At 56.5% G+C, this 15,161-nt stretch overlaps 1 protein-coding gene across 2 annotated transcripts; it reads left to right on the top strand.

Annotated features, from left to right (window-relative positions):
• Positions 1–351: 351 nt before the first annotated feature.
• TRPV6 (transient receptor potential cation channel subfamily V member 6) lies at positions 352–14,912 on the top strand. Of its 2 annotated transcripts, none has more exons than XM_036926169.2 (15): positions 352–866; positions 8,684–8,781; positions 8,931–9,053; positions 9,391–9,528; positions 9,816–9,914; positions 10,033–10,208; positions 10,660–10,806; positions 10,885–11,097; positions 11,390–11,476; positions 11,577–11,653; positions 11,891–12,056; positions 12,443–12,509; positions 12,864–13,132; positions 14,190–14,296; positions 14,622–14,912. In XM_036926169.2, the coding sequence occupies exons 1-15, from the start codon at positions 742–744 to the stop codon at positions 14,887–14,889; spliced, it is 2,160 nt and encodes a 719-aa protein (XP_036782064.2). In that variant the 5' UTR covers positions 352–741; the 3' UTR covers positions 14,890–14,912. The 2 variants fall into 2 exon arrangements, with proteins under 2 accessions (XP_036782064.2, XP_036782063.2); XM_036926168.2 differs by having other exon boundaries at positions 526–866; positions 9,792–9,914.
• Positions 14,913–15,161: the final 249 nt, after the last annotated feature.

Below are 15,161 nucleotides of genomic sequence, written 5' to 3'. Positions count from 1 at the left end.
CTGTAAAATGGCAATAGTAATACCTGCGTCACCAGTTTGATATGAGTTTACATGAGAACATTTAGTTAAAGGGCCAACCAGCTGGAGTGGGAAAATAAATGCTGCCTCACCAGAGGTTATCTAAGAAAACAGGTGCATCATTTGAGGCGTGTTTATACTGAACGTATTCTTCATCGTTTATCTGAAATTCAAATGTAAGTGGGTGTCACGTGATTTATGACCCCTCCCCTTCCTCATCACTGTCTGAGTCTCAGGTTGGTCTGCCCTGGCCAGACCTTTCCAGAGAAGGTCACCAGGTGTCCCAAAGTCCAAGGCCTCAAGTCTTTTGAAGGCCTTCCCTTCCTGGACAGGCCTGGGGGTAGGGAGAGAGACCCAGGCAGAGGAGGAGTTTGCCAAGGCCCCAGATGGCAGGCAGGGCTGCGGCCTGTCTCTTTAAATCTCAGGTGATTTGGGAGGAGGGAGGGAGTGTCTGCACAGCTCCACTCACTTCAAGGAGGAACTCCTGGCGGAGGAGCCCGGAGGAGGGAGTCCCAGCTCTGCCAACTGTAGGAAACTCGCGGAGCGCTCAGCCGCCTTGCTGGGGCGCCCCAGGGACCCTGCTGAGGGGCCCAGGGAGGTCGGAGACAGGGCCTCTGCAGGGTGAGGGCAGGCCGGCCCTGGGGGCGCCAATGTGGCCCCAAGGCTGAGTCAGTCCGGGTCTGGCCTCGGCCTCAGCCCCGCAAGGAGCCCACCCTATACTCCATGGGGCTGCCACTGCCCAAGAAAGGACTCATTCTCTGCCTGTGGAGAAAGTTCTGGAGATGGTTCCAGAGGCGGGAGCCCTGGGCCCAGAGCCAAGATGAGCAGAACCTACAAAAGCAACAAAGGTGAGTCTCCATCCTCCCCCTGCCCCCCCACCCCAGGTGAGCGCCTGGTCCTCCCCCTGCCCCCCCACCCCAGGTGAGAGCCTAGTCCTCCCCCTGCCCCCCCACCCCAGGTGAGCGCCTAGTCCTCCCCCTGCCCCCCCACCCCAGGTGAGCGCCTGGTCCTCACCGGACCCGCACCCCAGGTGAGCGCCTAGTCCTCCCCCTGCACCCCCACCCCAGGTGAGCGCCTAGTCCTCCCTCTGCCCCATCACCCCAGGGGAGCGCCTAGTCCTCCCCCTATCCCCCGATCCCAGGTGAGCACCTGGTCCTCACCAGACCCCCACCCCAGGTGAGTGCCTAGTCCTCCCCCTGTCCCCCCACTCCAGGTGAGTGCCTGGTCCTCCCCCTGCCTCCCACCCCAGGTGAGCGCCTAGTCCTCCCTGTGCCCCCAACCCCAGGGGAACACCTAGTCCTCCCCCTGACCCCCACCCCAGCGGAGCACCTAGTCCTCCCCCTGCCCCCCCACCCCAGGTGAGCGCCTAGTCCTCCCTCTGCCCCCAACCCCAGGGGAGCACCGAGTCCTCCCCCTAACCCCCACCCCAGGGGAGCACCTAGTCCTCCCCCTGACCCCAACCCCAGGGGAGCGCCTAGTCCTCCCCCTGACCCCCACCCCAGGGGAGCACCTAGTCCTCCCCCTGTCCCCCCACCCCAGGTGAGCGCCTAGTCCTCCCTCTGCCCCATCACCCCAGGGGAGCACCTAGTCCTCCCCTGTCCCCCCACACCAGGTGAATGCCTGGTCCTCCCCCTGCCCCACATCACCCCAGGTGAGCGCCTAGTCCTCCCCCTGCCCCTCTCCCCCAGGTGAGCACATAGACCTCTCCCTGCCCCCCACCCCAGGTGAGCGCCTAGTCCTCCCTCTGCCCCCAACCCCAGGGGAGCACCTAGTCCTCCCCATGACCCCCACCCCAGGGGAGCACCTAGTCCTCCTCCTGTCCCCAAACCCAGGGGAGCGCTTAGTCCTCCCCCTGCCCCCCCACCCCAGGGGAGTGCCTAGTCCCCCCCCTGCCCCCCTACCCCAGGTGAGCGCCTCAGTCTGTCCCTCCACCCTCTGTTCCCCTTTCCAGGTCCTTTGGAACCCCTCTCTGGACAGACTGTGTTCTAAGGCTGGCTTCTTGAGAGCGTTTTATCTCCAGTCTTGGCCTGGGGGCTAGCTCCCCAGGATGCCAGGTGGAAGGGGTAGGGGTGGGCATGGACACAGGTGTTCACTGTCTTTAAGATCCAGTTCAATTATGCAAGCCTCTTGTGTGTACATCCCTGCCGGGCCTTGGGAAGCTTATGGCGTCACAGAGCCACCCCCGCCCCAGAGGTGCTGGCAGGCCAGGACAATGCCTTTCATCCCTACCCCCTGCCACTAGAACAGCCTCTCTGGCAGAAACACGCAGCACATACACACACACATGTGAGATGAATGAATGAATGAGGCAGAGAGGGACTGCAGATACTAGTGACTGCAAGAGGACAATGTGATAATGGTTTTTATTCCTGTGTTATCACATCAGCCACGGACCAAGGCCCTGCTGTAGGCCAGGCCCCAGAGGCACGTGGGAACGAAGAAAGCTGGGACCCAGCCGTGGGATTTGCTTCTCTTGGTGGGGAGAGGGGCAGGGGAGGCTGGCCAAAATGCCCCTGTGCTTAGGACAGTGCCCACCCACTCTCAGCTGAGGATTCCAGGGGCTCCAGGGTTTGAGCCCTAAGGAAATCTTGGTTGTTGCTTCCAGCCCCTGAAAACTTCCCTAAACTTATTTGAACCCCCTCCTGCCCAGTCCCATGGCGGCTTACGAGTTGGGAGCTGGAGAGGAGGGGGGATGAGGAGGCCTGAAGCCATCCCTGCGTGGGGTGCCCCCTCCAAAGTCTGTGTGGGTCTCCCCCCCAGGTGCTGGCATGCTTGAAGAAAGTGCTTCTGGCGGGGCTTTCCCTGGGCCCCTAAGGAGGTGGCAATATATGTGTTCACAGGGGGAAGCCCGGAGTTGTGTGTCTGAGGGCCTTTTCCCATCTCCAGGATCAGGGCCTGCCCGAAGCTGATGCAGAGGCTAGGGGCTGCTTCTCTTCTTTTGCTAGAGGATCTGGGCTGGGGAGGTGCCCCTTCTTGAGTGTGGGCTTCCCATGCCTCACACCAGCCACCCACTTCTCCCCCGCAGGCCTAGGAGGGTGGGGGCTGAGCGCATATCTGACTGATGACATCTCGAGGCAACAGACGGACATTGTTGGAAGAGAGGCTGCCCCTGCATCCACTCATGGGACCCCGGGGGGCTTGGGAGGCGGGGGCTGAGCTTCCTGGAGTGCCGGTGGGAGAGGAGGACAGAGTGGAGGACCTGACCTCCAGGGCGGGCTGCCTCCACTGGTCTTTCTTGCCCCCATTTCTTCTTAAGACTGGCAGGTGGGCCTCTTCTTGTAGCCTTGGGCTAGGAAGGCCTGATGTCACCACTCTGAGAGAGCCTTGTCTGTTCCTTATCTCCCTACCTGGTTCCCGGTTCTCAGCCCTTTTCTTCCAGAAGCCTCCGAGTCCGGAGGGCTGATTCCCCTCTGGGTGTGTCCTCCGCAGGACACTGCAGTCGCTGGGAAGGGGCATGGCCTAAGCTGCCAGTCACCCAGCCTCAGGGAGGACGTGTGGGCAACTAGATCGGTATGAGGTGACAGTGCAAGTGAGGACAATATTGACATGGAGGAGGTGAGCTGATGGAAGAAAGCAGCAAACAGTGTCACAGGCACCCATCTTAGCTCCTAAAATCCCCAAACCAACCACAGCGGGTAGGGCATTATCCCGTGAAGGAAGTGGGCCCAGAGTGGGCAAGTGGTGACATCAAAACATGTGCCACGGCTCAGAGGAGGGCTCTGCTTGGGGTCAGGGGCCACCAGTGGGTGGAGCATGGCCCAGTGAGAAGGGAAGGCTTTATGGTCTCTGCAGGATGGCAGGGGACCCAGCGTTCCTGTCTAGTAGACTTGTCTGGGTCTTAGTCATGCCACCCCCTCTGCTTAGATCCACATCATTGGACCCAAGCCTCACTGTCGCCCTTCTCACATTTCTTCTGCATCATCTCTCCCTGAGCCTTGAATTCTCTTATTCCCTGAGCGCCAATGTACTGAACAGTTATTGAGCATAAAGCACTCCGTTGGGGTTGTATGCAATGAACATGACACATTCCCTGCTTTCATGGGCGAAATGCACCAATACACATCAACTTGGATTAAAAGTGAGCTCAGTGAGCATCGGTGTAGGCAAGTGTCATGGGAGCATAGAAGAGGGCACTTGTGGGGCCTGGCTTCTGCTGCTGTGGGTGTGTGGGCAGCTTCCAGAGGCTACCTGGCCTGACCCCTCAACCTGACCCTGCGGGCACCTTCTCCCTCCCACGAGTTGGCGGGAAGGTGCTGAACACCAGGGGTCTTCTCTGTATGAATACATGTGCATGGGCTTGTCTGTGAGAAGGAGGCCTGGGGACCCTGCCTCAGCGAACACACGTGTACACGTGTATCTGTGAGGCATAGGTACTGGCTTGCGGTGGTGAGAAAGGTGGCCCAACTCCACGTCTGGAAAAAGTCACTTTCCTAAAGCTCTGGCTTCCTCCTGTGGTTGCCAACATGAGGTGGAGGGAGGTGGCCCATGTGAGGCCAGCCCAAGCCTCCTCCCTACATATGACTGCCCTTTCCTCCACCTGTGGTCGCTGCTCCAGGCTGGCCCCCTCTGCCTGAGAAAATTCACGAAGAGCCATAAAACTAGAAGAACCACATAACTTAGTGGTGAGAGCCCGAGGCTGGGTGCTTAGCCAAGCATTCTGCCTTAACTCTGTGTCATGTTCTGGCCATGATTTGGTTATGCTGCCTCAGTTTCCTTTTCTGAAAAATGAGAGAATTATTCAGCCTTGGTCACAGGTTGTAAGGGCAAACGTGGTAATAGGTGAGATGCTGCTTTGTAACAAATGGTTGTGATGAAAAAAACCCACAAGAGTTGAAAGGCAATGCCCCAGAAGGCAGGCAGCAGAGATCTGGGAACCCCCTCCTATTAGACTGTATCCCCTGGGAGCCCCTACTTAGTGCCCGCACATTGTGTGTGCCCTCCCCTTCTCAAGGGCACCCTCTTCTGAGAGGGGTCTTGTGGCGAAAGCAAGGGGACCTGGGCGGTGGACACAGTCCCATCTGCCACCTCTAATCCCTCTTCAAACCCTGACTGACACAGAGAATGGGGGCAGAGAAATGGCCAGGGGGCACTGGCCCCACCTCTGCCTCCCACTCTTTTGGACATGTCACTTCAGGAATCCAGGCCTCGCTTGCCCTCTGTGACATGAACAGAGACTAGATCTCCCGCTCTAAAATTCCGATTTGAATTCTCCTGAGACATTCTTGATCTTGCCTGTTTTCCCGGCAAACAAATGCATAACGTCACTCTTGAACACACAGATGTGTACATGGACATGTACACAATCTGCAAGAATGGAGGAGAGGATGGGGTGGAGGGAACTTGGTAGCCCAGAGGGAACTCCGAGGGGGAGATCAGGGATTTGTTTACTCTATAAAAAACAGGTTAGGTTTTGTGCCAGGAACCTTATAGTAGGGGTTCTGCCTGTGTCATACTGAATGAGACTGTTCGATTTTAGAATTAATTTTCTGGCAAAACAAAACATTCTAGACCCTGAAAACGCCTTTCATATTGTTGTAATTTCAGATGTGCTCTGTCATTACTTTTTGCTATGTAATCAATGGATCCTTAAAAGGCTTCTCCTTTCTGGTTTCTCTCTCTTAGTGAAGTATTTAATGATTTATAAGGAAGCATGTATAGGGAATTTCTCATTTCTTTTAATGTGAAGATTCCTTTATTTAAAAAATGGATTATGAATAACTATACCTCTAAGTCAGAGGTTCTCTACCTTGGCACTATTGACATGTAGGGTAGGATAACTCTTTGTGATAGGAGGCTGCCCTGTGTTAGATGCTTAACAGATCCCTGGTCTCTACCCACTAGATGCCAGGAGCACCCCCACTCCCAGTTGTGACAACCGAGAATGTCTCGGACAGTGCCACATCTCCTGGGGGACGGGGCAGGAGGTCACCTCTGGTGGGGAACTGCTGCTCTGAATCACTGCCTGTAAATAAGGGATGCTGGTATAATGTTAAGCATTCTGTTAAATAAAGTGAAAATTTCCCCCGGAAGGGAGTAAATATAATTTAACCATTCAAACTGGGAGATGTTTTATCAGTGTCTCTCCTTCCTACCCCGGGGAGGTGGCTGGCAGAGACCTGGTGAAGATGTGTCCGTTTTGCTCTAGATCTAAACTTCAGAGTGGGGTTGCTTTGGAAGAAGATACTTGTGCTTCAGGCACAAGAATCTCTCGATGGGTCTGCTCTTGCTCGTTTTTTATGGAATCTTTGGGTAGGCAGGTGTTTTGGGGGGTCTCTTACACTGCCCAAAATGTGAACCAGGGCTTTCTCTGCTGCCCCCTTGGGGCCCTGTGAGCTATGGCAAGTAATTGCCCTTCCCAAACCCCTAAGAACCACTCATACCCTGCCCCGCTTTGCGCTGGATTTTGGGGTTTGCCACCTAGAAGAGGGCCAGTTCCCTACAAACCTTGCTGGGTTGAGCCACAAGCTGGTTCTTCACCGAGAGTGTGGTTGCCAGATAATATTCAGAACACTGAGTTAAATCTGAATTTGAGATAAACAATGAAAGTGGTTAGTGTATGTCCCAAATATTACATGCGACACACTTACATTAAAAAAGTACTGGTTGCATGCCTAAAATTCAGATCTAACTGAGCTTCCCATATTTCTATTTGGTGAACCTGGCAAGCCCAGGTCTCAGGGTACATCCTTGTCCTTCCTAGGCCCAGTAGGCCAGTCGGCAGAGGCAAGCAAAGGAACACGTAGGGAATAGAGGTTTGGGGGGGTACATCTGTGGGCTTTAGAGTTGTGCAAGGATCAAAATATCTTTGGGCCTACCACCAAAGGGCCTCCCACTCATATCTTAGGAAGCAGGGAGCAGAAGAACTCTGCACTTGGGTCTGTTTCTAGCTTTGCCATTAACCTTTAGTCAAGATGGAGCCCCAAACTGGGAGCTAATTGGAGGAGGAGAAAGAAAGGACACAAAGATGAGATAGTGACTGATCTCTGCCCTCCAGTTCCCCTAGTGTAGAGGAAGAGGCAGGTACTGAACACAACCCACAGTGAAAGGTCTAAAATAAAAGTGAGGCCGGAGGAAAGGGTGGAAAGCTTCCTGGGGAGGGGATGTGTGTGTTTGCACATGTGTGTGTGTGCAGGCTGGGGAACAGTGCTGGCTCTAGAATATCCATAAAGGAGGAGTTTGTGCAAACTGCTGGGCAGGTGGTGGTGGTGGTGAGGGGGGAGGTGGAGAAAACTTGCTTTGCAGCTGTGTTTGCATACCAAGCATACTGCTTTTTACCTAGATTGTATGTTTGCCTAAGGTTGGCTTGGGGGCAGCTGATGGAGATAATGAGGAGGGGCAGTAAGGCCAAGCCACCTTCTGGCACTGCTGCAGACTCATTCATTCCATACACAGTGGCAATGAGTCTCCCAAAGGCTTATTCCTAGGCCTGGAACACAGAATAGACAACACACAGCGTGGGTGGGGAGTGAGGTTCCCGGCACAGGGAATGTTATGGCACAGACGTCGCGAGAATGCTCTGCTCTGGGGCGGGGAGACCCGATGCTGCTACGTGGAAGGAGTGAGTGGGAGGAGGGGCGTGTGGAAAAGAAAGACCTCTCGGTTCTCTCTCCTTGGCCATTTAAGGATCCACCAGGTGTTTGCAAGCTGCTGCTGCACTTGCCATTTAAAGACTATCCTGGCAGCATGGAGAAGGACGGACTGGGGCCGACACTGGGAGGAGTGTGAGTCTCGCTCACAGGTCCTCTCCTGACACCCCTCTACCCCAGCCCTGGGGGTCCATCTCCTGTCACTACCAGCGTGTGAGTTCCTGGTCACATAATTGACTGTCTGTGGAGAAATACAGCGATTTCATTCGTTCCCTTAGAAAGGCCAAATGGCTCTGGCCAAGAGAGAAAATTGGATAAAAGGGGCCTCACGTGTCTTAGTCAGGGTGAGTTTTGATTTTAAAAAAGGTTTTTAGTTCATTGTGGGACTAAAACTTAAGAGAGAATGGAGAGTCAGAGAAGATGATTTTTTTGCCTGAAACATGTGCAAAGTATGGTGAGACTATAGTCTGATTTAGGGGCCAGATGAGAAGGGTCCACTGCTGCTTTCTGGTTGAGGCCTGAGGGTGCTGCTGGGTGGCAGGCTCCAGGACCGGGTGCTGGGCTGAGAAGGCCCAGGAAGGCGAGCCTCGCACAGTAGGAGAAAATGGGCTGCCTCTACATGCTGACTTCCTTCACTGACATGAGGAATTCCTTGTACCCCTGGTCCATGAAAACAAGGCTTATCTCGGAGGGTGATCTCAAGGCCCTTGGTGAACTAAAACAGGGTTGCTCCAGAGGTCAGTAGGTCAGGAGCTGAACAAGTGTTTAAGCAGAACTCCCTCCCCTTGTATCCAATACACAGAGATAACACATTCACACACACTCACTGGGCCTGGCACCCCGGGGCAGAAAATCAGTCACTGACACTCTCCCACACAAGCTGGAGGGGAAAACCTTGTTCTGGGGTAACTAACTGGCTGGGAAAAAAGAGATCACCCTGGTGGCCTCACTGCCCCGATCAGGGACCTTGGGTTCATTGCCACCAACGTGCACGTTCTTGTACCTGTAAGCAAAGCTATCACCCCTGCTCCACAGGCCGTGCCCACCTCTGCCACTTTTCTGACCCCATTCTCTTGCAGGATCTGGGAGCCTCCTCTGCTTCTAGCTGCCAAAGAGAATGATGTCCAGGCTCTCTGCAAGCTGCTCAAGTATGAGGCCTGTGAGGTACACCAGAGAGGTAAGGGGCAGAGCCCTCAGCTCCAGGCAGCCTTGCACCCGTGAGTCCCCAGTGTAGCCCAGCACCTTCTGCAGTAGGCCCCTAAATCTCTGCTCTCCCCATCCGCTGACCCGCAGAAGCCAGCCAACCCTTCTTTCTGTCAATGCCAGGAGCCCTGGGGGAGACAGCGCTGCACACTGCGGCCCTCTTTGACAGCCTGGAGGCTGCCCTGGTGCTGATGGAGGCTGCTCCGGAGCTGGTCTTCGAACCTATGACATCTGAGCTGTTTGAGGGTAAGGGGCCTCGGGGCCCAGGATGGGGGGACGGGGTGACCTGTTGGAAATTCCAAGTCAGTTTCTGTGGTGGATAATTTGGGGAAACCAAAGAGGGAATCTGAGCCCCTACTCTCCACCCCCTTCTCCCTTGTCATTCTCACTGTCATCAGAGCACTGACCCCTTGAAGTGCAAGAGGCCTGGCGAGGGGAAAGATGGGCAGAAGCTCTGCCAGGCCCAGGGCACCCCATCCCCCACTAGGCTGCCGTGGGGAAGAGGAGCAGGTGTAGATATGGGAGGGGCCCCCTGCAGGATCCTGGGGACAGAGCCCGTGACTGAGGGCTGTCTCCGAGCCAGGTCAGACTGCGCTGCACATAGCCATCATGAACCAGAACGTGAACCTGGTGAAAGCCCTGCTTGCCCACGGGGCCAGCGTCTCTGCAAGAGCTACAGGCGCAGCTTTCCGCCACAGCGCCCGCAACCTCATCTACTTTGGTGAGGGCTCGGGCCAGGGCCAGGGCTGGGGGAGGCGGGGGGAGATGGGGGAGAGAGCAAAGCGGGGGTGGGCTGAGCAGAGCTCCAGCCCCAGGGCACCTGGGAGGGGCCAGCCTCTCGGGACTTAAGGCCAGATATGACCCCTCCTGACCCTCTGCACCACACCTGCCTCTGCCTCTGCTGACAAGGGTCCCCGAGCCCAGGGCTGAGATGGGGGAAGAGGCGGTCGCCCAGGGAGACCACCCATCTCACCCTGCACTCAGGCCACGGAGTCCTCTTGTCCCCAGGGGAGCACCCTCTGTCCTTTGCTGCCTGTGTGGGCAGCGAGGAGATCGTGCGGCTGCTCATTGAGCACGGAGCTGACATCCGGGCCCAGGACTCCCTGGGTAAGAGCTGGGCTGGGAGGGGAGGAACGGGGACAGCCCCCAGGCGCCCCTGGGGTGGGCATCGGGAGCACCAGGGACTTTGATCTGGGGGCCACGTGACACCCGTGTCCTCTCCCAGGAAACACTGTGCTGCACATCCTGGTCCTCCAGCCCAACAAAACATTTGCCTGCCAGATGTACAACCTGCTGCTGTCCCACGATGGGCGCGGGGCCCGCCTACCAGCCCTGGACCTCGTGCCCAACCACCAGGGTCTCACCCCCTTCAAGCTGGCTGGCGTGGAGGGCAACACCGTGGTGAGGGCCCCCCAGCCCCGTGCTGTCCCTCTCATGACCCTCCTCCTACATTCTGGCCCTTTGAGTAAATACCTGGGAACAGTCATCCCTGATGCTCGTGTCCCATTTTCAGCTCAGACTGGGATTTATTTCTCCTCCCCTGTTCCTCACGCCCCTTGTCCCCTTTCTTTCCCATGTTCTCTCCCCTGAGGGCTTAGAGAGCCTAGAGCCCACCCTGGGGAGGTGTGTGATGCCCAGGGCCCCTGCCCGGTCAGCTTGCCGAGCAGCAGCCCTCCAGCCACTCACCTCCTCCTCCCAGGATCTGGGAAGGTGGGTTCTTCTGCTCCAAAGGCTGTGGTCATTGAGTGAGGAGCAGCCCCCTTCCAGCTGTGCTGTTCCCCTGGAGAGCCTCCCACTCCCTCTGGGGCCACCCCTTTGTTTGCCCTCCTCACTCAGCCCCCACCCCCGCCAGATGTTCCAGCACCTGATGCAGAAGCGGAAGCACGTCCAGTGGACGTGCGGGCCACTGACCTCCACTCTCTACGACCTCACGGAGATCGACACCTCGGGGGATGAGCAATCTCTGCTGGAACTGATTGTCACCACCAAGAAGCGGGAGGTGCTGTCTTCAGGTTTGAGAGCAGCTGGGGAGGGAAGTCAGGCTCTCTGAGCTGATGGCTCTATTCCCCCACCGCAGGCTCGCCAGATCCTGGACCAGACCCCCGTGAAGGAGCTGGTGAGCCTCAAGTGGCAGAGATACGGGCAGCCATACTTCCGTGTGCTGGGCGCCATCTACCTCCTGTACATCACCTGCTTCACCATGTGCTGCATCTACCGCCCCCTCAAGCCCAGGGCCAGCAACTGCACCCATTCCCGGGACAACACCCTCCTACAGCCGAAGCTCCTTCAGGTGCGGCCCAGGGGCAGCTGAGCCTTGGGGCGGGATTCAGCTCGGCCCTCCCGACTTAGCGCTTTTCTGCCCCGCAATTCTCCTTTCACCTTAGGTCTCAGAAACATAGGCACAAACTCAAAATACACACACACACACACACACACAGAGAGGCGACTGAGGTGGCCAGACTTACCAGGTTAACAAGAACCTTGCAAGGCCCGTGACCTTATGCGTGGACACTGACGTGTGCTCAGGGTGCAGGGCAGATGCCTGGAGGCCCTGAGGGCTCTGACCCTGGTTCCTCCCGCAGGAGGCCTACGTGACCCCCGAGGATGACATCCGACTGGTGGGGGAGCTGGTGACCGTCATTGGGGCTATGATCATTCTGCTCATAGAGGTCAGTTGTGGACAGGATGAGGGTGAGGCTTATTTGCCCCAGGGGTCCAGCCTGAGCCTCTGTCTACAAGTGCCTGTGTGTCTTCCTGGCCTGGATAAAGATTCCAGACATCTGCAGGGTGGGAATCACTCACTTGTTTGGACAGACCAACCTCGGGGGGCCGTTTCACATCACCATGTGAGTCTCTTTACTCTCACCCCCATCCCTTCCCTCACCCACTGGCTCCCTGGCCCTTGGGAGCCCTGACTCCAGAAGTCCCTCTCCAGTGAGGCGTGTGTGACCCTGTGTACTGTGCTTCTGATGGCTGAATCTGAGTGTGTCGGTACTGTCTGCCTGCCTGCCCGTCACACGCTTCTTCTCAGGCCCCAGGATAAGCCCAGTCCCCTCTCATCACGCCCCTCCTGCTCTCCCCAGCATCACCCACGCCTGCCTGGTGCTGGTGACCATGGTGATGCGGCTCACCAACGCCAGTGGGGAGGAGGTGCCCATGTCCTTCGCCCTGGTGCTGGGCTGGTGCAGCATCATGTACTTCGCCCACGGATTGCAGATGCTGGGCCCCTTCACCATCATGATCCAGAAGGTCTGTGACCCCCACCAAGCTTTCTAGAGAAGGGTCCTAGAGCAGGGACTTCTGCAGACCCTTCTGTGAAAGGCCAGGTGATAGATATCTCAGGCTTTGTGAGCCACATATGGCCTCTGTTGCGTATTCTTTTCTTTTCCTCCTCCTCCACTTCTGCCTCCTTCTTTATTTTTTACCCAATCCTTTAAAAATGTAAAAACCATTCTTAGTTCAAGACTGTACCAAAACAGGCCAAGCCAATTTGCCCTCCAGGCGGTGGTCGGCCACCCCCGTCCTACAGGGTGGGGCTGTTAACCTCCCAAAGGCAGACCTGTTAGTGGCTGGAAAAAAGGACAGTTGCTCCAGGGGGCTGGGGTGATGTTTTCCTTCCCCTCGCCTCCCTCTAGATGATTTTTGGTGACCTGATGCGGTTCTGCTGGCTGATGGCTGTGGTCATTCTAGGCTTTGCCTCAGGTTAATCAGGTTTGGGATGGGGATGGTGGGAGGGAGAGGTTCGAGGGGCCCAGACAGTACAGAACTCTTCTGGATGAACTTGGGGGACGGTGGGGGGAAGGCGGGAGGGAAGGCAGAGGAAAGAGGAGACCCTAAAGTCTGAGGATGGGCCGCCCCTCGGAGACGAGGGGAAACCGGGAGCATTAGGAGAGGCGGCTCTTGGGGTCAGGACGAGCCACAAGGGAGATAAGGGGACATAAGACCTCCGAGTATGCAGGGCTGGAGGGCTGGGAAGGAGGAAAGAGGCAGTGAAGGGCTGGCTGTGGTCCGGCCAGTGTGTGCTGCCCGGGCTAACTCACCCTGTGGGTGGGGCAGCCTTCTATATCATCTTCCAGACAGAGGACCCTGAGGGGCTGGGCCACTTCTGCAGTTACCCCATGGCTCTGTTCAGCACCTTTGAGCTGTTTCTCGCCATCATCGACGGTCCCGCCAACTACGATGTGGATCTGCCCTTCATGTACAGCATCACCTATGCTGCCTTTTCCATCATCGCCCCACTGCTCATGCTCAACCTCCTCATCGCCATGATGGGTGACACACACTGGCGGGTGGCCCAGGAGCGGGATGAGCTCTGGAGGACCCAGGTGAGCCCCCTGGTGGATGGGAGGGTCAGTGACATCATCCCAGCCAAGGCCTGGCCTAGGCTCACACAGAAGCAGCAGGGTATTTTGAACCCACGTGTTTGGACAGTTATTGTTCAGTACACAAAATAATGCAAAGTGTACAGAGGCACTGGAGGAGCAGGGCAACTGAGCAATTCTGGGGTGACAGAAAATAATTCCTCATAGTTTGTTCGAAAAGTAAAAGATCAGTCTTTTCTAGACTAATCAACAAGATAATGGTGGCTAAAACTGCATTTAGTAAATTTCATTATTGAATGACAACTTGAGTATCACATCTTGGCAATATTTAAGTCTGCAAAGTTTGACCCTGAAAACTTGTACATGTTAAGAATAATGCGACAGAGACTTCTCATAGGACTAGAAGCTATCTTCAGTAGATAAATCCTTAAAACGGGGACAGAAGACTATTAACTGAATCAAGTCATCGTTTAAAAATATACTTAGAAAACAATATATCTCAACAAAAATAATATCAGCCGAATGAAAATGGAAATCCTCAAAACTGGACAGCCCTGGCTCTACCGTGTAGAAAAATTGGAGTTTAAAACACCTGAAGTGAATAACTGTGGTTGGCTCAGGAAAATACCTTTTCCATGCAAATGTGCTGATCTCAGAGGAAATGTTTGCATTTAGAAGTGGCCTTTACATATGTCAGGTCAAAACATCCTGCAGCCCTGAGAACCCTTCCCATCTGCTTTGCCCTCCTTCCTCCTCCTTGGAGCGAGGTCTCAGCCTCCTGCAGGACCAGCCTGGCATTGGCATGGATGTCAGGTCATTGGGTGAAGAACTGCAGGGTTTACGTCCCATCAATTCTCTCCTGCAGAAGAGTGAGCCAAGCTGACTTCACCACCCCCAGGTCAAGGGTGTTGTCACCTGCTGGCATCCAAGAGCTCTGAGTTTCCTAGTGGTTGCTGAACTGTTGTCTCCTGCCCAGCGCCCTCTCCTCTCCTGCCCTTCTCAGTCTGTATTTCCCAGTCAGCACCCAGCTCCTGACGTCATCTCTTTCCCCCATGCACAGGTCGTGGCCACCACGGTGATGCTGGAGCGGAAGCTACCTCGGTGCTTATGGCCTCGCTCTGGGATCTGTGGGCTCAAGTATGGGATGGGGGACCGCTGGTTCCTGCGGTGAGTGACGCTGTGGGGCTGGGTACCCCCCTGCTCAGACAACCTCCTGCTCCCGGGGGCCCTATACAGGCCTGTATGCTCCCCAGGCCCCAGGCCCACTGCCTGTAAGGGGCCCCTCTGGGTGCCTGGGACCCTGAAAGCATCCCGAGCCGCTGGCCCCATGTGTGCTGCTGCCCCTGGCCTGGCCATGAGGAGCTGGAATGCCCCCACCCCAGCTGCTGCAGACGAGGGGAAAAGTGTGAGGATGGGCGCACACAGCAGACAGCACAGTCCAGGACCAGCCCTCCCATCCTCGGCTGCCTCTCATGTCCTCTGCTCCCCGCAGCGTGGAAGACAGACAGGATCTCAACCGGCAGCGAATCCGGCGCTACATGAAGGCCTTCAGCAACCAGCTCTCTGAGGATGACTTGGCCAAAGACTCGAAAAAGCAGCAGCCCACCCACCCCTCCGGCCCCTGGCCACCCCTGGCCACCCTCTCGGCGTCTCGCAGCACCAACTGGGAGCAGCTCTGGCAGGGGACCCTGAGGCTGGCACTGCAGGGGGTGGCCAGGAGGGCCCTGGAGGACGGGGAGGGCTGGGAGTACCAGATCTGAGGCCCGCTCCTGCTGCAGCCTGGTGGTGCCTCTTGCTCCCCTGGGAGCATCCAGACCCGAACCCCCAGCCCCGACAGGTCTGCCTCCCACCCAGGCAGCTCTGAGAGCTGCAAGTGCGGCCCACCTGAGTCCCAGGTCTCCGCTGTGTGCCTTGCTCTGGGGCAAACAGCAGCCACAGTGGCCCACATGGCACCCTGAGCACAGCCGGGCCGTGAGGAGCAGTGGCCCGCGACAGGCCTTTCCCATGTCCTCCGCACTGTCAGCACAGAGCA

This window comes from Manis pentadactyla, chromosome 7, assembly GCF_030020395.1.
Source record: "Manis pentadactyla isolate mManPen7 chromosome 7, mManPen7.hap1, whole genome shotgun sequence".
In the NCBI taxonomy this organism is placed as follows: Eukaryota; Metazoa; Chordata; class Mammalia; order Pholidota; family Manidae; genus Manis; species Manis pentadactyla.
The sequence above is the reverse complement of the archived record's forward strand: the minus strand, read 5'-3'. Positions and strand labels throughout refer to the sequence as shown.